The sequence below is a fragment of the Apteryx rowi genome, unplaced genomic scaffold (genome assembly GCF_003343035.1).
Source record: "Apteryx rowi isolate R43461 unplaced genomic scaffold, aptRow1 scaffold_57, whole genome shotgun sequence".
Classification (NCBI taxonomy): domain Eukaryota; kingdom Metazoa; phylum Chordata; class Aves; order Apterygiformes; family Apterygidae; genus Apteryx; species Apteryx rowi.
In genome coordinates this window covers 2202709-2229042 of record NW_020450838.1, presented here as the reverse complement: position 1 = coordinate 2229042, position 26334 = coordinate 2202709, and the positions used below count along the sequence as shown (strand labels likewise).

The 26334-nt window shown below is 39.0% G+C and overlaps 1 protein-coding gene across 10 annotated transcripts in view; it reads right to left on the bottom strand.

Moving 5' to 3' along the window:
* The window catches only part of CLASP1 (cytoplasmic linker associated protein 1), a 184538-nt gene that overhangs the window by 42129 nt on the left and 116075 nt on the right, over positions 1-26334 (bottom strand). For 7 of the 10 annotated variants that reach the window (XM_026082155.1, XM_026082156.1, XM_026082157.1 and 4 more), the window contains 8 exons: positions 17212-17315; positions 14711-14734; positions 13531-13775; positions 9791-9854; positions 8278-8280; positions 7869-8032; positions 6907-6985; positions 5467-5610 (listed from right to left, as the gene is read on the bottom strand). In XM_026082155.1, the coding sequence (XP_025937940.1) occupies positions 5467-5610; positions 6907-6985; positions 7869-8032; positions 8278-8280; positions 9791-9854; positions 13531-13775; positions 14711-14734; positions 17212-17315 (827 nt within the window). Of the gene's footprint in view, positions 1-5466; positions 5611-6906; positions 6986-7868; positions 8033-8277; positions 8281-9790; positions 9855-13530; positions 13776-14710; positions 14735-17211; positions 17316-25419; positions 25528-26334 lie in introns of all 10 variants that reach the window. The other 3 variants (XM_026082158.1, XM_026082159.1, XM_026082164.1) reach the window with 2 other exon arrangements.

Genomic DNA, 26334 nt, shown 5'->3' with positions numbered 1-26334 from the left:
TACAGTAAAAATATTTGTGCTCTCATAGCTCTGTAGCTTCAAATTCAAAACAAACAGAAAATGACAGCTACTATTTTGGAAACACAGCTAGGACACTGAGAACCCTTTTGTTCTAGCAGCATTAAAGYAAGTAATTACTGTATTGAAATCCACCAAGCACCATTTTTGATGAATTACACTATTTTTCCTAACAATTACTATGTTAAAATCCCTGAAAGTAGTGCCTCTTAGCATTTAGTTCTAGTTTGACTTCTTTAAGAATATCCTTTTGCTAAACAGCTGAACTCAGCAGTGTGGACACACTGTTATTTAAGACTCCGTAAGATTGAGATGAAATCCTAAGGCCCGATTCTGTTACTTGGCTCTTCATGGAGTTAATGAGACATGCAAATTTTGTATAGGAACATTACAAGAAAGCTAGAGAACCCTCAGGTCCAGAAAGGCAAGGCCTGACCTACTGAGGAAYATTAAAATGATTTGCCATTAAAAGCATTTCTGCAAATGTCCTCTGTTGCTGCTACTCTAAAAGAACATGACCAGCACTAGTTGTTGCCCAACACTGTTAAGGATGAATGATGCCACTTCAGCTCACTAAGAGACTTCAGGAGTCCATTTTCAGCTCAACTTTCATGTCACAGAATTGCTCAAACCAGCCTGACCCCAACCAGAAAATTACAAAGTTCCAGGAGAGATTTCAGAGGTCTCATTTGACATCACACTACAAAGGAGTCTAATTTCATTTCCTTAGCAGCATTTGCTTTCCTGTCTATCACGGGTCCTGGTACAGACACTGCAGCAATATTTTAGCCAAACTTTCTTTAGACTTTAGATATCATTTCCTTATCAAAGTGAAAATATCAGTATTTCTTGAAATATGGCATCCAGGATTGCTATTAACACCCCCCCCCACACACACACACACACACACCCTTCCTTGGTTGTTTGAGAGCAGGAATCTGATGGCCTACGGCTCTCTCTCTGACCTCCTTTTCTAGTGTAATTCGAAACAGCTTCCTGATAAATCAGTTTTGGAAGCAATTCTGATCCCAGACATGGTTTTCTTTGGATACCTCTAGACATCACCCACAAACCAGTGACAATCCAAGGAGGGCACTATTTAGGTCAGGTAGTCTGAGGGGGGCTTCACCGTGATGTAAATCCAAGTAATACAAACACTCACTTGGGCTTTTGGATTCATTGCAATGACTCTAGCATCTTACCAAGTCCCATTCATTGTCTACACTTGAGGGCAGCTTGGTCAAAAYGCAGTTTAGAAGTGGGATAGTTGAAAGAAGAGTTTATCTAGTTATGCAAGCGGAAGGCAGAATATGACGCCGTGCACAGGGCACGAGGTTGCCCATAATGGGTAAAAATAAGTTCAGGCTTGTAAAATAAAACTCCCGTGTGTGTTTCATCAACAGAGAAGCCAGGCAGGACATTTGGCACAGAAGAAAAAATTACTTCTTCCTTGAGATTAATGGGCCAAATCACGATCACGCAATATAGATCTGTCGCTGTTAAGACCAGAGCTTGGCTGATTACCAAAACAGTGGGCAGCATCACTGGCTCCTCACCTTGAAGACTCTTGTTCCCTTTCAACCTGTACACAAACTCCTTCTAAGCGCTAAGACCCCAGGTGCCCTTACAGATGACTCCATCCTGTTCTTAGTGCTGAGCACTCATGTTTAATAAAAATTTCCGTTCCCCTTAGCCTTGGGCACAAGGCTTCTTAAGGCTTTGGCCGGAGTCAAATTAGAAACCTCATTTTAATTTCCATTCTCAAGCTGATGGCTGTTCGCCAAGATCAGAGTATTTTCCCACACAGAGCCCAATCCTGCAATCCAAAATTAATGGGAGTTTTGCCTACGTAAAGATTGCACAATAACTTTGCTGGCAATATTAGTGATAACAGTGAAGCTGCTGACTTAATATCCTCAACACTAGTCATCTATTTGCATTATCATTTTGTGTTACTTTTCTGTGCGGTAATAACTGGCTTTTGTAGAATGATTTCAYTGAATCTGAAACATTAAAAAAATCAGAATTGACACCCCATGATAGAAATAAACCAAGGCAGAGGAAAGTGAAGTGACTCACACAAAGCTAAACACTAATACAATCAAAACTGGAGTTCTTAAATCGTGATCTGTGCTCTGTCCATTGATGGACGTATCATGCTTAAGTCTTTGCTTGGGGAATAAGCGACAAATTGACTGTATGTGCATAAATCACCAACACATACTCTCACRTACACAATTCATTGCACCTGAAGGCAAAATTTGAACCACGTCCCATATAATTATCTATACAATGCAGCATGATCTATTTCTACTTGAAAGCTTTTGTTTAACACACAGGACAAATGCCTTTCACCTTTCTTCTAGCACTGTTTCCAGGAAGTAAATCTTAAGAGTATTTACCTTGCATTCAAGTTGAGTGTTAACTATCCTTAAAACAAGAAAAAAATATTTACCCATAACACTCTGCAGCTCACTATTTTAAAAATACAGCATGACAATAATTTTCACTATACATAATTTACTGCCACTGTCAACARTTTAAATGGGTTCTGCCCTGAGACGTTGAGATATCTGTCAATTACTCAGTGATGTCAACCGTACGCTCCTTAAAGTACACCATGTATTTTTTTTAATAAACAAAAGTGATAACAGAACTTATATTTAGCTATAGATATCATTCCATGCTAAAACAAACTCTTTTATGCACAACAGCAATTCCTTAGGCTAAGTTTATTTCTGATTTCAAAAGCTATTAAATATAACCAGTAGTCCAAGTCCAAYGGCAGACAGGTTAAGCATGATCATTGCATATGTTTAAGTAGTCATCGTATGGGTGTACTGAGTTTAATAGAGATGTGTCATTCAGTTTGAAAAAGCTCTTTCGATTAAATGTCACCTTAGGTTGCATTTTTCTCCAATACCTTAATAACCACAGGGCTGGGACCTCCATGACCACCACATACAGTTAATAATAATGGAAGGATGATCCCATTATTGACTGATAATATAATCCATTTCACGAACAGATCCCTTTGCTACCATAGGATAAAATCTGCATGATTAACTGCCACGTGCACATAACAGCCAAGCGTGTTCACCACTAGAACATTTATATTTTTAACTAATCAGCATGAATGTGCCTGTTTTACCTGCAGCTGCTTTACAGAGGAAATATCCAGAGGGAATAGCATGACCATGACACACACAGATATTTACATTAAGGCAGCAGTAAATAGCACATTCGTTGGGGGACTAAATTTCTTGTAAGAAAGTTCCTGCCTTCACAGGCAGCTCAGCACTGGCGTTTCCTTTCCACCAAGTCAGCTGCAGGGGTACAGGTGGAATTATTTCTTCTCCCTCTCCCCCAGACCTTCAACTGTTGCCTCAGTTTTTAGGGTGGCAATGTTCACAATTGCATGATYGGCTCTGCACTTCAAAAACCTCAGATCCTGAAGGTTATCAGCAGTAATACCTTCCAAGAGGAGAAAAATCAGCTTCTGACTCTTAAGTTATACAAATGAATCTTTTTTTACATGAAAAACTAGTACTGTTTTTCCAGCTCATAGTCTCCAAAAAATTTTTTTCTTTTTTGTGTTCTTCAGACACTTACATGTCAGGACTGGTCTGTGATAATCCAGTTCGTTATTGCATAATGGATTTATTAGTCTGTTAACTACAGCCCTCACAGAGATAATGGCCAACGATTGCTTATAAATCCTTCGCCGCAATGTTTCTTCCAAAGCTGGTAGTTTGCACTATGTTCTTAATAAAATCATAGTACACCAACAGTATGATGAAATAAAGATCACGTGTGCGTTCATTATAGTAGCCTAAATTAGGTCAACTGTGGAATACCACACTTGAACACTACCAGCACTAGAGGCAAATGCAGTAGTCACATTCAGGTTGAATAAAAAGAAATTAGATTCAGTAAACTCTTATCAGCCCCGAAGGCACTGTGACACTTGCCCAGGTACTGCTCAAGTGAAGTTTCCTGGCAGTTTTACCAGAGCTCTGAGTCTTGGAAATAGATAAAAGGACAGTCACTGCGTCATGAACACACGTTCCCCGCATCCCGCAGCTTCGCAGCTAGCGGCCCGCTTTTCAGCCGCTGCAGAGCCACTCTTCACTCAATTTTGCATGCAGCAATGATGACACCTAATGGTGGAATATTTCTTCTGCTGAGCAACATAGAGATTTTGCTTTTTGCTTTCAGTATATATTTCTAGCTAAATAAATTAGAAGGTTCTCACCTGCCACAGTAAACAGTTGGGAGTTTACTTTGAACTGTAACAGAGAAGCATTTCTTTCCCTGTTATTTAATCCTGACTTTGTAAATAGAGCATCAAAATGGAAATGTATGTTCCAGATTTAAGTACAGAATTTAAAGTCACTCTTCTCAGACTATCTCGCAGAAGCAAGTTTCAGTCACACTGGTGTAAATAACCCCTGCAGAAAGTCTAAGAAGTGAATGAGACATTTTCCTCCAGATCCTATCAAACATATGCTGGAAAGCACACAACATGCACACACAGAAACCTTCCTTGAAGTCTGACAGTCATCAGATATCGTGCAGTTGCAGCACCTCTCTTAGCCAGTGACCATTTCATCAAAATCAAATAATCAACAAAAATAATTTTATTGGCAAAGTTATAAAATACCGAAATATTAATCTAGTATTAATTCAACATTTAGAGTATAGAAATCTCATACAATTTTTACATTCTGAAATGCTTAAGAGTTTTTAGTCCAAGTACTTCTCAAACCCCGTAACTCCTACTGGAATTTATTCCTATACTTGGGCTGGGAAAAGAAGGTAATTTTAAATTGCGTTACAGATGCCAGATTCATGCAACAGTCTCACTTTTCTCTTGGGACAGATGAGTATCTGTTATTTGCTCCATTTTAGCTTACCTGACACTTGCACCTACAGCAAGAAAAGGAACAAGTTAACTGGATTATCTATGCCCGACCTAAATGTGTCAATTTTTTCCAAGTTGAGATAAACACAATGTTGTTCTTTTAAAAGAAAAGAATTGAGAGTCCTTGGCAGCTTACTGATTTGTTTTCTTTCCTTGAAAAATACTGTGTCGTAGAAGTTGCGCTAGATTTCATTCGAATCTACAAAGCACCTACTCTTTACCTAAGCAAACAAAATACCACAGGTATTTCCAGACTGCTCAGTAACAAGTACCTGTTTAAATCGTGTTCTCTTTTTGCATGTTAATAGTAGTTAAAGTCACACAGCTGAGTAGCTATAAAAAAAAAAAAGAAGAGTGCCTTTACTGAATTGGCACTTCAGTTTGGATGGCAAGGTATGCAAAAAAAATTTTTTTTTTAATTAGAATCTAACCGCTGATTTTTTAAATTGTCTTTAAGACTTTTTTTTTTTTCTTTTTTTAGGAAGAACAACAATTACTGCAAGTGCTCCAGCATTTTGGCTTACCTTTCTCACATCTGAGCTCTTTGGTTCTGTTGTCCACGTTATAATTCTAGATACAGCGAGTCTTGTCTCACTGGAGTTCACAAAGTCTGTTGGATCCATCTGTCTTGCCAGGGACTCAATATACTTCAGGATAGCAACTTTCACCTGAGAAGTGAGATTTGTCAGTCTGACAAACTGGTAAAACACAGAATTATCCAGTGATGAACAGATATTGCTACAGATTCACAAGATCCATGTATTGAGGGGGAAAAAAATATCCCTGTACATGTCTCCATGTCATGTCTCAAAATCAGAAGCAACTTTCTACCCAGGATTAATTTTGTATAGTAACAGTCTGGAATGGTTCATCAGAACTGGCTTGAAAAAATATGTCTGCTTGTGCGTTTGCATAAGCAAATCAGCACTCCAATACCCTGCCTGCACCAGTATCGAATGTTTTAACATCTTATGGTCTCTCTCTTATATTCAGGGTTATTCCAGATGCCAAAACTTAGTTTCTGGTCTCATAATAAATGTTGAGGCTAGAGTCTCCAAAGAGCTAAGATTTTGGAGATCAGAGAGAAAACACTCTAGTTATTTGGCATCCTGTATATTCCTATATTCCTATCTCTACTCCTATCTCTGGAAGAGAAATGTGATGATCTCCAGAGTTTCCAGTGTTCCTATAACCTTGAAAGAGCAACCTCCTTAAGGACAGGCTGCATGACTGTATCCCCTTGGGAGGATTCAATAACAGAACACCAATGTTTTTCCTTCAAAACCTAAATATCCCAATCCTTTTTGCTATGTCTACTCAGTACAACAAGCACTTGTGACTGTGCTTAGTGGCCCAGTTCCCTACTTGTCCAGGGCGAGGGCTCTGGTCCCTCCTGCCCTGTATAAGCAGGTTTCTTCCCACCAAGACCACAGTTAGAAGAATTTTCCCCTTCTAAACTTCACTCCGATACTTTCCAGTGTATCTAAAGCCCAACTCTTACTGACTTGTGATGAATCACAGGGCAATATTTTTAAAGATATTTAAGTGTATTAAAATGGGAAGGGGGGGAATTGTGTTTGTATGTGTGTGTGTGGGGGGGATTTCAAAAGCACAGTGATTGCTAGCTCCTGCTGAAGTCAAAAGTCTAATTGTAAATCCAACCAGGCATGTCTCTATAACTTGAGATGCTTAAAAAAAATTAGCCTAGGTATTACTGGAAGTCATTTCAGGAGATGAGAATTGAGTTACTGTCATGTGCAGACTTTCGGAAATTATATTTCTTACAAAAAATATGCAAACAACTGCAAAAGTGAATCGAAGCTGCCAATGTACTTTCTATATTGTATCATACAGGTATTTACAATTAATTATCTTTTCATGAGTTCCGTACTTTAAAGTACATCTGTCATTGCAAATTAAAAGGACCATGTTTATGCTTCATTGAAAAGGCTTTTGATACTGACCTTGAGGTTTGGTGTTTGGGTCTGATCTACGATAAACCTCATCAAAATGTTAAATTGTTGATCAAATGGAAAAGAATCCCTGTCCAAAGAAAACAAAGGGAAAAATGTAATGCAACATGAATGATCAGGACTAAATTAATCTGATACTTAAAAGTTCACGTATGAGAGTTCAGCAYCTACCATGACTTYTTCTTTTTTTTAAAAAGAAAAAACYTCACATCCAAGGATCAGCTGATTCTTGAATTAACACTGGCAAAAATTGCTAAGTCAATATACCTACACTTCTCCTACTTTTGTTAWATTGCTCCATCCTTTCTTCACTTCAGGCTGTTCTTTGTTCCCTTATTTACAGTAGCACACTSGTTTATCTTTTCCCCAGAGTTCATAAATTGTTTTGATTTCTCTTCTTTCCTCCTTTTGCATATCATTTGCTCTTGAATTATTTTTCCCCTCCTAAAATCCTATAATTTTTCGGATCAGCTACACTTTATAATAAAGATGTCCTATGCTGGACATTCTTAGGAAAGAACRTGGACTACAGAATTGAACAGGTATGCAAGGACACAGCAGCATTCAAGATCTTATCCTTACATTACCAATATTTGCTGTTTGAACACATGTAAGACATTCTGCACTTTGTATCAAAGCATCCATCACTTTTTGAGCACTGCAAATGATAATTTTTTTTATAAGTAAAGAAAACTGAAGTAAAAAAACTTTTTCCTACGTGGATAACTTTAGAGGACAACATCTAAAATGTAAAACTGATTAAATTTGTTAACTCAAGATTTGGATTTCAATGCTTTAAATATTGTGACATGATTTTGTTCTCATTTATACTGGTATTCAGCAGGATCCATCCCTCAAAATGTATGGCACTCCTGGGTTTCTAAGACGTTCATTAGGTGCCTTCTTGTAATCCTGAGAAAACCTACATAATTTTTGCCATCGGAGTACTCTACCTTGTGACATCCAGAGCTTTTTGAACTTTTGCCTGCACAGACCCCAGCAAATCTGCTCCCATTTTCTTTAGCAACTGTGTCAGGAGAACAAAAAGCCAGTCCTGCAAGTCATCTTTATGAATGATGATGAAATCAACCAGGGTTTCCAGAAACATGCTGAAGACCTGTAAACAAAAAGTGTGTCACAAAAAGACAGATGAGGCTATAAACAGATTTCTAAATCCCTCCCCCCTCAATTATTTGAGTTTCATGACAACTTTGTTATAGACAGTTTCATGAATGAACGATTTTAGTGACCACATTGCTCTGGGGGGGAAAAAAAAAAAATCACAAACAATACACATCTAAAATGAGCCATATTAAAATACCACATTAAACAAAGGAAGGAAGAGGGGAAGAATGCACTTACTCTCTGTTGTGAATTCCACCGCAAAGCAGGCCATGCAACAAAACAAACCACTCGTTAGCACACAGTGATCAAACCCGATTGTCCAGATGCAGTTTGTCAACAGATAAAAGATGCATTCACAGAAAGTCTACATTTTCTTAAAATAAAATCTCTTCTTCTTAGAGTTATTTAAAACATTATATACATTCGATCAGATCCAGTATCCTCTCTCATGAAAGCAACACCTTTAAAGTCAACAAGTCAGGAGAGCTGGACTGCTTTCTACAGTTGCATGCAATCTTTATTGTGTTTTTTCCCTATTCCACTCCTCAATTTATTCCAACTTCTGAGACCCCAGTCCCACGTCATCCTAAACACAAGTGTTCAGCAAGGACAAAAGGCAAAAACAAACCGTACTTTTATGAAAGACTAAACTCTGACCTCAGCTATGCTACAGCAATTTAGTGATTGAGAATTACAGTTGTCTAATACCACAACTAATGCATTTGTAGTGATAATTCCATGAAAGCAATGAAGATGACAGATCAGCAGTGCCGCAGAGAATGTACTTTCCATGACACAGACTGAGCTTTGAGAACCAAAAACGTTAAGACTTTACAGATATGAACTGCCACACTAGAGCAGATCTGCAGTCCAGTTGGTCCAGACTAGCTATGGCCAAAAATGCACACTTTGAGGTAGGTTTGTGAARGGCAGCTATAAAATAACCTGTCTACTGAGGGAATTTGCACCTGACAATCATTTGTTAGAATTGGTTTACCAAGTAGCCTGAGGCACAAATATTTATATAATGACTCCTTTTTAAAATTGTATTTAACACAATATCAGATGTTTTCATCCAGCCATTACTGGTTCCCACCAAAGAGATCCAGCAAGCTTCCTCAGGAAAACTCCCTTTTCCCATATCTTCCTGATTCTGCTTACCTGTCAGCAGGAGAAGTGTTGAGCCTGAAAGTACCTATGGGTCCAACCTCCCCACTCCCCAACCCCCCATTCCTCCCTGCTTCTTTTTAGAAGGTGCATGTAAATTCACRTCATGGCCTTCAACTTCAAAGGACAGTGTTGTAAAGAAGGCAAAGTAGTTATACTACTGACATTGTTTAAATTTTTTGAAAAGATCCAGAACAACATCTTGGTGAGTTCCATAAATCTCCCTGGTGCATCTAAACTCCAATGAACATGATGCTGAACTATGATTCATTGCCCTTCAGGAACCTCACTCTGTTGTGCATCACCAAGAAACTCCCCAGAGAAGTGCAGATAAAACTGAACGCATTGCTCCTCCAGTAGCTAACTTCTCAAAGGCAGCAAGTTCTTTGGAAAGCACGGAGCAAGCAAGTCCTACCCTGTAAGACACATCCCTTCAGCATAAAACAGATAGTCATGAGATTCATAAATGCCAGTTTCCCCCAGTAGATGGCAGGGGTAGATATACAAACCATTCATTTTGGAACAATGTCAAAKGTGCACATATGGTAATGTAAGAGAACGAGCCAAGCCTTTGTGATCTTACCTTGCTGTGAGGGTCAGCAAACATGCGAGTAAATATTTCACATAGCCTTTTTAACTCGACTCGGCTAAAATACATAATAAAACATGATATTAATGCTAAAACTCTAGTTGCAGCAAAAAGATAAAGAGTAACAGCTGAAAAAGATTTCATCTTCTTAATTTAAAGGTTCAGTCACACTTCTGAAAATTCTCTATCTAGGCAAAGCTGTATTTGGCATTCCAGCTTAGCTGCTGGGAACACCAAGTTTAGGTTAAGAAATCTAATAAACATGTTTTAAAAACAAAATTAGGCACCTCTATTTCCTGCTGCTAGATTGCAGAAGACAACCTATAATGTGTGTGTTCAGGAGGTATTTACTTTCTGCCTGTGTCAAGGCTATCAATTCACTGAAACATTTCCCTTTTATAGCCTAGGAATAGATTTCTCAGTCTCCTTTGTGCCAGGGAATTCAATTTTTCAAGTACAAAGAGAACCCCTATGCTGTTTGGGTAGATACTAATCATAAATATTTTGGTCTCTAAGCTATCAGTAGCCCCAGTGTAATCACTCTRGRATCACACAGTATTAACAGATACCAGAACTGACTCAGAGGGAGACAGAAGACACACTGAGAAGGCATATATACAGAAATAGATGATAGATCAATGAGCAGGCAACCTAATAAGTCAGAAGAGAATTAAATCAAGGTATAAGTGCAAGTTCCTATTAGTAGGAGTTTAGTAAGCACTTAATAATGCCCTTTTTAGGCAAGAGAAAAAAGAGAACGCTCTATGGGTCCTTTTCATAAGATATTGAATCAAACACAAAACTGTTTGGTGCCAAAGCTCTTATTTTCAATGCATTGAAAAATACAGGGCCAAATGTTACAATATTAGCTTTCCTGCAAAGCAAGCTGTCAAAGGCAGCAGAAGTTTTACCTGTTTACAGTCCAAGTGAAAACAGAGCAAGATGACTGGGTAACATTTGGCTAACTATGGATAGTATTAGGTATTCTTCCCCAATTACTATGAAACCAGAGCAACTCGCAAAATGCACATTGATCGCTCAGAGAACAGTCATTCAGATCTTGATTATGGGTACCCTGTTACCAGATAGATGTTAATTCCACAATCTACCAACATATATACATATAACATTAAAATAAGCTTTAAAGAACAGGCCAGAATGTGTCAGCAGTCTAATTGTTCGACACTGTTAATTTGTTTATAAGTAACATTGCCCACCCCCCCAAATTTATTCATGAAAGACTGATCAAGTTTTAAGAGGGCACAAAGACAGTGCTCTCCCTAAGAGTTGAATGCAGACAAATAAAGTCTTTATAACAATGCCAAAGCAAGCTGGCAGCTTCATTCAGGATGGAGACTGTACTGTCTCAAAATGACTGTTCTACAATGCTCTCCTGACTCAATGCGATTGCTCCTTTTTATTACTCCAATGAAATTTCTCTCTGGACAAGGGTTACATGAAGACAGCAAGCATAAGCATCTCTTTTTTTTAAAGCCCTGCTGACCCAAGGTAACAACGCGCATGCCATACAAACAGGCACTAAAAGAACACTTCTTTAAGAGACTTGCTGGCCCTTGTTTTATTGAGAAGACCTTACTGAGGAGCCCTTATAGAGCTAGACCACAAGAAGCTGTATGAAACAGTGCGGATAGGTACATATTGCACCACTTTGGATGCTAACATCTTTCTGGATATATAATTCCCAACTAATACAGGATCGGACCTCTTTTAGTTCAGAGAATTAAAGAAAACCTAGCCACATCGCTGCCTGCTATTCAACTTGTTATACCACAACAGAACATGCTGGGTTTAATTAGAAGAAAAAAAGACTTGCCCCTTGGACTAATAACCTTGATGATGTTCTACATGATACCGTAAGAACACACAGGATGATAAAATCTTATCACCAGAACAGGCACCAGATCAACCCTGAACAAAGGTGGAAGCAGATAAGCAAACCAAAAGGAAATATAATCTAGAGAACTAAAAACAGTACCAAATTAGAAAAATAACTCTGCAAGGGCTTAATATTAAGACAGTGTAGATTCTAGGATGGGTTTACAACCTATCTAAGATCAAAGCCAGAAAACTTGCTAGCTTGAGGAACTAGTGACAGCCGTACAGTTCAAATACTGCAACCAGCAGGACTGAAAACAGCAGCTTTTTTCTACTGGCATTTCTGCTAAGARCCACCGATCTGGATAAATAGTCCATCACCTGATCTTCTCAGCACTTCCTCCCTTGGAACTATCACCACTATCATTTGAAACTTTGGTTGTTATAATCCTCACACACCTTCGTAGCAGTTTCACCCAATGTTTCCATATAAGTATATGAGGTGCCAAATAGAGTTTTTCCCAACAGCTGGAAAAAAAAAAAAAAAAAAAAAAAGGAAAAGGAAAAGGAAAAGAAAGCATTCCTGTGAGAAGTATCTTTTAAAATACTCATAAGTAGACCACATCAAAAGGCACCTCTGATCTAGGGACTCTAACGATCATATTTAAAACTTGTAGCACTTCCCACTTAAGGGCTGCATCACATCATGTGAAATGCTTTTTTTATGATAGGAAGAAAATAACCTTTCCAGCCCTGATCTCAGTCCATTTTCATTCTCCCTGTTAACAAGCAGCATCAAGAGTTTTCAGCAAATGAGAAGATCTTTTAAAATGAAAATAATTACACAAATTCAAGTAGGTAGACTGCCAACCATACAACAGCCACTTATAAACTTAGCCATAATTTAAGTTCATAATATTCATAACAGGAAAATAAAATGTCGCAGCTATTTGTGAATGCTGTCTCCAAAGGAGAGAAAAGATAAACGGTTTGTTGCCAAAACCTCTTCACCATAAACCAGGGGTGAAAAGCCCATTGCCTGAGAGCCAGATGACTTCAGTTACCACAACCTGTGGCCATATGAAGTTCCCACATAACTACTGGGTAATTCTAAGATCTGCTTTAATGTGTCGCATGCCAAAGGTGTTTGAAGGGTTTATTTGGTTTTTAACAAGGAGAAAAGGTCTCTCTCTCCTACCGTAAACAAAGTTTCAGGGGTTGCTTTCTACTTCATTGCCTTAAGAAATTTCCTTCTGCATCATAAACTACATTTTTTAGAAGACTCAAATTTCTCCTATAGGATTTTTAAAGAGTTACAAATAACTACCTGGTGCATTCACAAAGAGCCACAAGTAATTATACCTAACACCACCTTCATAAAGAATCAAAGCAGACCTAACATTACACAAAGAGCATCATTTGATCTCATCTTTGAAACACACACACCCTGAGTAGTTTCAGAATAAATGCAGGGAGTGTTTGCTTCACCAAATATGTTACTGGGGAAAAAAAGAATTTTACTGAAGGCTTAAACATAGGCTATATGTAAAAATGGTACCACCCTTTGAGTGCATTTACATACCATCATTGTGAGAAATCTCACTGTGCAGCCACAAGCACCTACCATCAGAGGACTTGAGGAGACAGAGGAAGGCTCAGAGAAGTAAGCATTCTTAATTGGGCTCTGTCTACATCACTACTACAAATTTAACAGAAGTGATACTGCTGCCATAGCAGAAGTTTTTCTGCTAATTAAATAAAGCCCCACATCGTGGAGACCGAGCCTTCAAGGCTGCGAGTAGTACTATTTGTTTGCATAAGGCAAATAAAAATTAGTGACCATAGTCAAAAGTCATCCCCGCCATGAACGACCAAAACTACAAAGCTAGGAAGGTCACCTCAGTGTCCGCTGGCTTTTCAGTAAGTTCTGAAGACCTATGAGCCCTTCTTTTCTTTCAGACCAGTTGGAGCTGGCACAGTGGTTCAAGACCTCAGCTACATCTTCAGTCTGTCGCAGGTAGTGTGGAATGCCCCCGTTCCTGGAGCCATAGGAGCGCTCGGAGCAAGCGCTTGATGCATCACTATTAGCGTCATCATCTGAGTACATCCCATAGGGTTCATATCTTCTCCTCACAGGCTTTTTCTGGAAGAGGGGAAACCCAGCTTAGTAAATCATATATACTTACATCAATGCCAAAAGAAAAATGCTCTATCTGTAATCACTAAAAAAAGCAAGACTAATGCTATTGTTATAGTGACTTAAGTGTGTTAAGGACATCAGCAAGAACTGYCTGCTTACCTTACTCATTAGAGCAAGACAGATCCCCCATTGACTTCAACAGAAATACTCGAGTGACTAAGGGGCCTGCCCTCCAGCATGTAGGTGAGATACTTATGCCCAATGGAATGAGCTACAGATAATGAAATCATATGTTGCTTTATTGTTAAAAAAAAAAAAAAAGGGCAATTCCTCAGTTACAGACACTGTGACAATACAACTTCCATTTCAAGAAAAAATAATAAAGATAAGGAAGAAAGAGCTGAAGGACTCTGTGCTGGCATGCACAGTTGCTTTGTTATTGCTAATGAAGTGACTAGATTTTCACTGGAATATATAAGAGAACGATTTCTGTTAGCTTGGATTAGGATTTTTCCAGAGGCTAAGGGAACTGAGTACTCAAATCCCACTTATGTACATAGCATGGTATTAGAGGACCTAATTCCCTTAGGTACTGCTTTGACAACCCTGACCCTAAAAGAAGAGATACTAGAATAATAATGATGATGGCAAGCCAAACTGTATACTACAAAATAAACTCTTAAGTGAACCTTAATAGAATAGAATTGATAACACAATGTATCAGAAGAAATTGCCTATATTCTAAAGTGTTTGCTACAGCATTCCTTCCTCAGTGTCAGTCCTGCAGTTCTTGGACTTGTCAAGCCAGTATAGTTTCGCTTCCACTAGGACTGCAGGATTGAAGCATAGAAATTAACTCAAGTGCAGTATCATGGGGGATAGCAACAGGGCAGGGCAAGTTGGAAAGTAGAAATAAAAAGTCAAGAAAGCACTAGTACCTTGCTCCTGGAGTCTCCTAACAGCTGTAGGCAGGAAAATATTGAAGGGTGGGAAAAAGCATAGAGAATTATGTCAGAAGCTTATGTAGGGTTTGTTTTTGCAACAAAAACGTATAGCAAATGCGTCTTAGCAAACTCAAAAGAACAACAAAAAAAMCACAGTTTATGCAAAATAAAAGTGGGTATAATAACGCCTGGCTTTATTTTCTAATTGCTGCACTGCTTGTATACCCTAGCCTGGGCACAATTTCTATTAGAGAGACTGGAAGTGAGATTGTCTCTTAGTAAGTTCACAGAATCACAGTTCCTGATGACAGATCTAGATACATCACCTCTCTGCTTTACTTTTCAAAAATATTGCTCTGGGAGATACAAATTCTTGGTAATCGTTTCCCTCCCCCTCCACCCTCCAACACACACATTATCAGTGACCTTAGAGTCTTGGAAAGAAGCTCTGATGTCAGGAAACTGCTATCTACAGTACAGCATGTTTAACCAACTTCACTTAACCAAGGTCTCTTTCAACCTACAGTTCTTGCACCAAACTGCTTTTTGAAGCTTAACTTCAAGGTCACCTGGCTGGCACCCCTGAATTAAAGCCCTTTATACCAAAGTTTCCAACAGCCTTTGAGCTCTTCTGACAGATCTGAGCACTGATTCCCAGCACAGGCAGCATGTTTTTAGGCCAAATCCAGCCCTCAAACAGTAGCGGCTCCAATGGGAATTGTACACACAGAGCAGAGGTCGCAAAACGACCCGCTGGGTTTTGTTTAAACTTGAGTATTTGGCTGAAGCCATCTTTGGAGAAGTTGTTTTCATTTTGTACTAGGCGGCAAAGAATACCCGTCTGAATACAAGGCTGCTGGATAAAAGCTGGCATCGCACTGCCCTTCCAAAGGGAGCCTGAACCGAGCCTGTAAATTGCCACTGCGAGAAGACAACTAAGAAAAAAAGAGTAAAATAGGGCGGTGGGAAAGAAGGGGACAACAAGAAAAAGTTGTCTCCCCTTAAAGCCATAGAAATCCAGACTGATCAAACTAGGTAGCAGCACTACCATTTAACATTTCAGAGTGTTGGGTTGAAACGAGTGGAACAGTTAAAGGGAACTCCCAAAGTCTAGCTGAAGACTAAGTCACAGCCAAACAGATCTCAGGGATCAGCAGCGAAATGAAACACCGCTGTGACTCTCCTCCCTCAATAACCAATATTCAACAACAGCTCACCTTCAGGGATACAGACTGATTTCATTTACACTCGCAGCCCCTCATCTACGATTACACCATGAACTGCTTTGGTGGCAAATCTGAGCAGCTGTGGGCAGGAACTGATTCACGAGCCACTGGATTTGACTCATGAAAATGGTTATTTAGGTCAATAAATTCAACACCACCAACTATTTGCTACTGTCCTGTTTCTCTGTTATTCACAACTACTCTTATGTTTCTATGGAAAGTGGATCAAAAAAAAATTTTTTTCTCTAGGAGTATTTTAATCAGACTCTAGATATGGAGGTGACATGAGCTGGGGGATAACCAAATGCAAAGGCAAATGATGTTAGCTGTCCTGAAAGTGAACTGAGAAATGGGGAAAAATAAAGTCCACCACAAACTCTCTGGGGACATGGTTCATTCTTAATAAAGAAAAATTTGATATCTCTGCCTCACAYACATCAGGAAATCCCCTCCTTGTTCCAACAGCTCAGGGCTAGAGCTGGAGAAAACACAGGGTACACTGGGACCCACATAAAGCTGCAGAACAACTGCTCTTGCCTCTACACCCCACCCCCAAATCCCAAAGTAAATGCAAAGGCCTGTGCTAATATTTATCTTCTGCAGAGTGGAAGATACTTTCTGGATTCTGCCCAAGAGATTTTTATAGTACAGCAAGATTATGTAGTACAATAAAACTGAAAAATGACAATGAAGTTAATTGGAAATGCACCTAATGTTTCAAAAATACTAGCAGCACCCTAAACAATGCATTTCAGTCTAACTGCACGAGATGGTACCAGCTAGAGGCAAGCCAAGCTAAGAGCTGATCCGAATATCCAGCCAGGTGCAAATAACACAGGACAGAAATTGGGGAAATTCTCAGTTCTTCTGAAGACCTGATCAGGAACAGACACTAACAGAGAGCAGAGGATGCTTTTTCTGACAAAATCCTCACGCCGTTAACAGAACTGATGGAGGTCCCTCATGCTGCTCTGTGCAGCCTCTGATGGCCCGGCGAAAGGCCAACAGCAGATTCAACCCATCCCGCAGCTCTAGTGCCCAGCCACGTCAGTCTGTTTGATAACAACTGCGGAGAACTCGCGCGGAATAAAACAAACGTTGCTGCCAATATTCCCCGAACACAAGACAACAAATGTTAACTGAACTAACGATGCAGCATCAGACACCGGCACAATTAGAACAAAGCTATTAAGAAAGAGGAGAATGTACGTACAGGTAACTTTAAGCCACTTTCTGGTGTCGGAAGCATTTTGCATTTTTCCCTCTTACCAGTGCATCGGCCACGGCAGCCTCCAGATCTGTGCTTGTGCTGAGGACTCGCATGGCATTCACGGAAGCAGGCATCCTGCCTGGCTGTCCGAGCCCAAACCGGTCTGCACAAAAGACAGTGAAAGGGACTGTTAAGCAAATTCACATTCCCCTGGAATCCTAATCAGGTGTCTGAGCCGGACTCCCCAAAGCTTCTGGGAACTCTCGGCGCTTTTTCATTAAAGCCTCTTTTATCCGCAGCTCTAGAGAGGCTGCCATTAGTGTAAGAAATAAACTATTGTTGTTTGTCAGGCCCCAGAGACAGTTTTGGATCCTCAGGACATGTCCTTTTTTTTTTGTTTGTTTTTTTAAGCTGGGAAAAAGGGCATCTATTCTGTGTTTCTCTTTTTAACTAGAAGCTATTTCAAAGTTTTATTTTAATGTCAGAGGCAGACATGCAGGCCCCAATCTGGCGCTCTCAGGAATCAACAGTRAAATTTGCATGAGCTTCAGAGACAGAATCGTGCCCGCAGCGTCAGAACATGCTCAGACTTGAGCACTGACCCATCCTGCAGCTTCTTCTCAAAGATGTGAGATTAGAAGCAAAGATTAGCCTATTTTATGTTTCAAGGCTTGATTAACCAGCAGAGTATCATCCTACGCCCCAAAGAATAAGTGTTTATTATTTGCTTGTGAAGTGGTTCCAATTTTTGTTTTATTACAGTTCTTTAGAAGCAGTTTAAATGTACATTGGACTGAAACACAGCTTACAAGCTATATGATAAATCAAAATGGGTATTTTTTGATCAAACTATCATCTTTCTGCCCTCAAATTTGACGGTAAAGCTCTGAATGACACCAAAACAACAGGGTTGGGTCCAAAATGCCATTTACATTCCTGATATTAATTGACTTGCTTTACAATTCGCCCCAAGTCTGCCAAAAAGACTTACAAAAAATGAGTTTCCTTGGGGAAAAGCCAAATTCATAAAATCGGCACTAGCAGGGAGACAGACTCAGTGAGTTGAGTATCATGGGCCAAGCTCTGGCAGCAGGTTTTCTAGATGAGGAGTAGATCCGATGTAGAGCACTGGGATCCTGGCTCCGGTTTTGAACCAGAAAGAGACTGGTTTTGGCCTTCCAAACCATTATGAGGCCCAGAGCGCATTAGTTTTTGTTTCCACGTGGGCCTACCTTTGCTCAGGAGAGCCTGGGAACCCATCACTGTCTCCCTGCACCTGCACCCACGGGTGCCATGAGGAGTTTTGCCAGCAACTGCAGTGGTGCACGGATCAAGGTGCACAAACCCATTTAAGAGACCTTCAGCTTATCCATATTGGATGCAGTGATCAAGTGGCAAAAGAGAGGGATCGAGTCACCCAGGTCTTTTCTTAGTTCATCTATATTTAATTTGATGAATGAAAAATACTGTTTTTTTTAAAACACGCACCTGCATTGTGGATTTCCACAATACTGAGGTGAAATACTATATTCAGCAGCTTAATGTATACATTTTTAGAGGAAAAACTATACTTATAATAAAATTTCATTGCTTTTTTTTTTTAAACCTACAGCACTGAAATACCTCTTAAGCATTTAGCTCACATTGACATGCATAATTTAAATCAGAGATTGAAGTCTGCCTATCTACTGTCCTATTTCAAAGCATTACCTGAGCATGATTTCAAAGCATTACCTGAGTCAGAGCAAGGATTAAGCTACTGAGGGGAAAATAGGGGAGATAATTAAAAAAAAAAAAAAAAAAACTGAAGTATTTCATTAAGAGGAAAAACGGAAGTGTTATTTATCAAAACTTACTATTCCTCAGAGATATGTAACCAGACCAGACATTTCCAATTTACAACAAAAGCACATTTTCTACAAAACACATTACATGGGGAGGGGGGAAACAAAAAACAACAACAAAAAAACCCTCAACTTCTTAGAACTACTGCCGAAAAGTAATCAAATCATGACAGTTCACAAAGAAATAAAAAGTTGTATGCATTATTACTATCCCCTTTTTTAATGCACTCAGTTGGAGAATCATTACAAATATTTAGTTGAAACAGTACTTCATCCCTAAAATGGAAAGATCTGTACACTCTTAATAGAAGCACAGAGGAGATGGTATTGCACTAGGTCAGATTAAAACTGAAGACACAAGTTACGGAGATACATGCTACAAAGGTGTACAGAAGACAAGCGTTTTTTCCTAAGTGCAAGTGATAACTGGTACAGTACAAGTGTAAGTGTTGAGACAAGTTCTGGTCTCAGATTTATATTTAAACCCAGCTAACTTAATGACATTATTCAAGTGTTACTGAGATCAGAATTTGGTGTTATAACTTTGAAATAACATAGCATCATAAAATACTACATACCATCATCTGTTTTCATGTTAATTTAGTATTACATTAGAAAAGGGAAGATAGTTTCTCTTGTTTTAATGAACAACAGAATGACAAAGTAATTCAGTTGTAGATCAGTTTAAATACCCAGCATAAAGAAACAAAATGGAGCTTTTTTTAAACAAATTTGGGTAAGTATAATGTGGCGTGCTGGCTTATATCTGTCTCCATGGCTATCACAGGAGTCTTTTCAAATACAGATTTAAAGATCACTGAAAAAAGTAATACAAGTCACTCTGGGCTTCTCCCTCAGACACTGTTCTTGTACCCAAGTGCAGAAGTTAGATGGGCACGTATCTTAAAAGAGGCCCGGGAAGATCTGCAATTTGACGCTGGGAACACAACTGGCTCCAGGAACAACTACTGCAAGCAAGCCCAACACTACTGGCAAGGACTAAGGGGAGCCCAGTGTGCTCCGGCCACATTTCCTTCTCTCCCTGACCAGAGTCATTATGCTTGTACGTAGTCGGGGAGAAACCCCAACTAAAATTTTTGGCTTGATTTTGTCATTTTTAGTGAAGTTTGGGCCTTCTTTTGGACAAAGATGACTGACTGTGATATAATCAGGCTTTGCACCAAATCGCTGAAGCCAAGCGTGCAATAAATTTCGTAGGAAACTGAAGGGAAACACAAAGCTTAAGCTCAGATCTGCATTACAATTTTTATCTTAATTTTTTTTTAAATACATACTTCAAATTCAAATTGTTGCTTTTAAAATGCCAAAGATAGTCAAATCAGCTGTGTCATTTCTGCAAAGTTACTTTATAAGGAAATGTTTTGAGCATTTTAGTTAAGCGACAGCTATTTAACTAGACTTGAGAGAAACAGAACATTTTTCACTCCCTAACTGAAGGGGGAATAATTAAATAACTTTCAATATCACTAATTCCTTATGCAATTTTAGCCACTGAGCAAATGCTGGAGCCCTCATTCATTTTTCACATCATCTTTGTCCCCTTCTAAGTTAAATTTCTACGGACTCAAAGCCTAGAAGCCCTCATTCATTTCTTAAGACTCCCGGTGTAATATTCTGATTTCAAAGGGAGTTACAGGTACTCAGCAACTGAGAAATCCAACACAGGGCTGGGGAAGAAGGCAACCAGAACGTGCAGATTTTTCTCATTACATCTAAGCATGAATCTCCTGGTTGAAAGCCCAGTGAAATTAAGGAAATCATTTTTCCAACTTCCATGCACTTTGGACAAGGCCTTCAGAATTATACACAGGATATGTCGGCAAGCATTACGCCCTGAAGTTCATTTTGAAAGGTCATTAGGTGTTCAATTCTTGCTGCTCTTGTGCATTTTGGTCAGGATTCTGCACAACACTTTCATTAACAGAGGCAGGAATCCAGAATACTTGGCAACAAGTGGGATCAGACCCACTGGGACCCAGTCCTAGGCACTGGGAACTGCTACACTGCTAAGGAGGAAACACCAACAGAAGCTGCAAGTGCTCTGCATCATTCATGCTGCACAACTGATCCAGTTCGCAGGAGAACTGAGAAGGCCCTGGATCACCCTTTGTTTAAACACTGCTCACAATATTCCTAAAATACATAAAATTAAAAACATTCAATAAATGAAATTCAAAACAAAAAGCCACGTTGAACAAACAGAACGAGAAGCCCCACAGCGGTGAGAAGCACATGCTTAAGTGCTGGCTGATGCACGTGATAGCAAATGTTAAAATGGTGTAAAACAAGACGACGTATAAGAAGCAGATTCATGCAGTTAGCACTTGTTCACCTGACTGCCCAACAGAATCAGCAGTGGAGAGAGCACTAGTGGACCTGGAATGACGTCGAGAAACTGCAAGTAAAAGGAATGGCAACATCCACAGGATTAACACACATTTAACCCAGGACAGAAGATGCCACAATCCAAGGGGGATGCACATGACCACTATCAGTATACGTGTTTTATAGTGACAGGGGAATGATGTTGTATATGAATGCGTAACAGATACAGTGCAAGCCCCACAGTGACATCTCCATCCGTAGCTTCCCCGCTTCCCCCACGACCGTAAACACGATGCATGACAAAACTCATTTGTAACTGTCCCAAACTCAGTGCAGTTCAGCACAAAAAAAAAAAAAAAAAAAAAAAAAAAAAAATCAGTGCGCATCAGTCACGTTCCAGAACCACGGATCTGGAAGACGGCCATCATGAGAACGTGGAGCACACAACTACAGAGCAGGATTTAGATGTGTCCGATCTAAACCCCAAAGTGAAGCCAAAATGAATGCTTAAGAAATTGTGCTTGCAAGTATTTTTCACAACATTCTAGCCTATGCACAAAAAAAAAAAAAGTGTTAACAAAGAGAATGAGTTACCACAAAAGTGGAAAGAGTGCAAGGAGTCATACAGGGAGGTCAGCCAACCACTGCATACAGGTGGTCTTTCGAATTTTTTCTTTTTAAACACACATAGACACATAATTGTTTCTGTTGCTACCAAAAGTCTCTTGCTTTAACAAATATTACATACATGTTTCTGGAAACTAAATATATACATATGTATGCACACAGATATTAATATGCACATACATACATGTATCTGGAATTATGCCATATGCTCACAAACACAAATCGTTAATAGCAACGGAGCATACACAGTAGCAGAAGAGCTGAAGCCAAATTTAGCTCCCACTTCAATTCCCAATTGTCAGCAGCACATAAATTGCAAAATGCCTTTGGAGAGAAGGTTTTTAGGTCTTGGACCCAGCATAAAGGCGAGTTGGTTATGAAAGCAAATGGAAAGCTGGTCTGGTCATTTCAGAACTACAGAAATTTAGCTTTTTTCTAAAGAGGTTCTTCCTGTGTCTAGCAATAACCTGCTCACCTAACTCATAGCAACTGACCCAAGAAACTCTCATTGCTCACGTGAGCAATTCATCATCACAGATTCACTGAAGGCCTTGTTGCTTTACCATCTTTACTAGTACTGTCAGGAAAACGAAAAATAAACCCACATCACCTTCTAATACAAGTAAACTTTGTTAATTATGCATATACGTGCACAATACAAAAATTTGAAGTCTTCTGTTTTACACAAAACATTCAGAAACAAATACTAATATTATAAAATAGAAAACAGCAAAACGAGAAAAATGAAAACTATGTTGTCTCCCAACAGGGAGAGCTTGGCTATAAGCTATACAGAATATGCAATGTGGTCTTTCAACACAGAGAACACATGCATTTAGTCAAGAGAACAATCCCACTGACACCATGAGTAACTCATGAAAGATTTGCAGGATCAATAGAGCATTACGGACCGAGCCGCACAACTAAGACTCTGATCCTGCAATTGCTTTCTCCCAAGCCGTCCGCTGTGCCCCTGTGGATGTCACTGCAAGATCAAGGCCCAAGAAGAAACAGTAATTAAAAAAATAATAAAAAATAAAAATTAAAAAAAAAAAAATCACATCCCTGCAAGGAGGCCGAGTGCAAAGAGTGACTCTTCCCTGGTGCTGCCTAACTTAGGAAGCAAGTTGTTTGGTGCACAGACATGCACGTGGCACAGTCTCACCGACAGACTTGGAAGCAAGCAGAGCAAATTTGCAAGGTCAGGATGTCAGTGTTGGCATTGACTATAATGCTGTTAAACGCAAGAATGGTCACTTACATATAACTAGCTTAAATATAGTTCACTAATATATGAGTTAATCTTTATGAGCAAAAACAGACTATGTACAGTAAGATTATCTTATATATACATCATATATTATCTTAGCATTAATATAATATTATTAGTTGGATTCTAAAAATACTCTAATAGTCATACTGTTTTGGCTTGAATTGGCAAAGATACATTTCTTTCAGATGAACTACAGAATTATTTAGAAGTTCATAGACATGTTCCAGTTTACAGCATTTCAATGAAATACAAAAACCAGACAAGATGATCACAACTATACTGGGTTACTATTATGCTGATACTTCTTCCCCACCTTACACCCTCACTTCCCCTTAATGACTTCTATAAGAATATTTTCAGAGACAAAATAATCTTCAGGTTATTAAGTATCATTAGTTAAATTGCAATTTCCCTCTGCCTCCAAAATGTAATTTTTAACAAGCACTGTAATAGATATTTGTAACTTAAGTTTTTATATTCAACGTACAAGGCAGATTCAGTGGTGGTGCACCAAATTCACACTGACTGTGAAACTGGTAGGCTGCATTTATCCTTCAGAAGAAGGGCTCAGGAAGGTGTTTCAATTAATGTATTTTCACTAAAATAGACGAAATTGCACAACGACACAGAACACTGAGCGGCTTCTCCTGAAACCCAGCATGCTTAAACACTTTGGTTAGAGAAAACAGCCTTATCCTATATTGAAGCTAGACAGGTAACTATAAAAAACAAACTATGGTTACATATTTAGTATCCTTTTAAGGCTCTGATATCAAGTCAGCTCATTTAATAAAGATGTTATTTTTCTTAAAGAGCTAGAAGCCAAGTTCTAAACACTAAGCTGAACTCCTCCTCCCATTTCTCACCAAAAACTGAGATTTTATATATAAAGCAAATAGATTATTTTGTAGCTCTGTGCTACACTGATGAAGTTTAATCCTAAAGCCTTTCTAATATTAACTTGAAGATCCCACTCTGCTCCACTGAAATCAATGGGAATTTTGCCAATGATTTCAAAATGGATACAAAGACAAGTTTCTCTCCACTGATAACACCTGAAGTTGAGATGAATAATCAAATCAATAATGACATCAGCTGTATTAGTTTAAAAGGTTATTCAATGTACAACATATCAACTATGAAAACCAAATCGGAAAATTTAGCCTATCTGTTCATATTTTTTCATAGCCTTTTCTCTCTAGTCTACTAAAGTTACAAAATTAAACCCAAAATGCTATGTTCCACTTGCACACTTCTTGGTACAACTGTATTTTGCCACTGCGTGGCAAATAAGATCCTTCAACAACATTCTTCAGCCTTGATTAAATCTGTAAGAGTTTTTCTCACTTTGAGCCACATGCACAGCTATGAAATTATAAAGTAAACAGAGAGGCCCTGGAGATCAACTGTATTTCATTATGTTTGAGACGGCAAACAAACCTTTCATACAACAAGTAATGTATTTGGTTGAAAATATATATGATATGATATTTGATCAGAAACATTAACTATCCTGTTTTCAGCCCTGTGCAGATAAAACTTCTGCATGTGGCAGCTGTAATGAGATTTTCTATTTGTACTGTACACTTAGGCTGCATGATGTTGCAGCTTTAAAACCCCAGCCTTTCTTGAAAAGACACTTCTACAAAATGGCATGTACCATTTGTTAATTGATGATTGACAGAACCTCTAAAGAAGAAAAAGAGGTCTCTCTATTGGAGGATTTAGTATAGAAGTGACTTACTTTTACTGCACCTAGCTCTAAGAAAATCAGATCATGCGTAATTGGAGTCACTCAGCAATAGGCTATGATGCTACTGACAACTTCACCATGACTTAGAAAATACAGGCTTGCTCTCCCATAAATCTCCATCATAGCTGCAAAGTGAAGCACAGCAGCCCCATACAAGCCAATTTAATGAACCTGAAAATTGTTGGAGTTCAGACTTAACTACTTTCCTACTAACAGTGAAATGCTGAGAACCAGAATTGAAGCATGCAGAAGAAAACAGAAGGGAAACAGGGTTGGAAGGGGGGAGTGTGTTAGGAATCCAACAGAGGACAGGAAACAAGCTCATCCCACCTGCCAGTGTCTTGAAAGGGCAATCAGAACAAGGAAAAGGAAAAAAAAAATTAAAAAATTGACCCTTAAAGCTCCAATGCCTACATGTACTCACCGAGCGGAGGAAAGCCCCGAGCAGGGCTTGTATCTCGACTGCTCTCACGGCTGGTATCGCGGCTGCACCCCTGACTCATGCTGGGTCGGGGGATGCGACTGCTCCGTGCTAGCATGCAGCATGGAGAGTTTCAGAGAAGGTGAACAAGTTTAATGAGGACAGAAAGCTCAAAGTCAAGTCACATTTCTGTTAGTTACGGTAATTATTACATTAGTAATTATCATTTGCAGCAGCCAGCTCAGGCTCTTACAAACCAACTACGCTACACGCTGGGCTGTGTTTGTGATGCGAAATTTCGGCAGTGTTAGATGTCTGGCTGACAGTCTGCTTTTTTCTTAAGCAATCCAAATTGTTATTCAAGTAGAGCAGGAGATCTTCAATCGTTTAGGGCATCTCTACTGTTACAGAACATGCAAATCAGATGAGGCTAAAAGAAACCTTTCTGGAAGATTTTATCCTTATTTGCAAGATAAATACCCTTCTGAAAGCAAGAGGAAGCACTCTTAATCAGATCAGAATTTTTAAAAGTAGCCACAAAACCAATATGCTATTTTCACATAGATATGGCTTTTATAATGATAGTTTTATCATGAACAAGTATCTTAAGGAAAAAAAAAAAAGTGTATTGTATAGACTTGCAGAGATTTTTTTTCCTCCCAGTGAAAGATACTGGGAAAAACACTTAGTTCCTAACCACCTGAAAGACAGGTTACAAAGTGGTTTCCATTTTAAGGCAGCAAGAGCTTCAATTCTTTAACAAAAGATATCCAACTTCCATTCCTCAAACATTTCTAAAACCTTACATTTATGGTTTTATAGGCACATATATTGAGACACACGCACACTTAAGGAGAACCTTTAACTATATTCTTTACTTTGACAAAAGCCCTACATCAGCAAGACTCTTATCTCAGG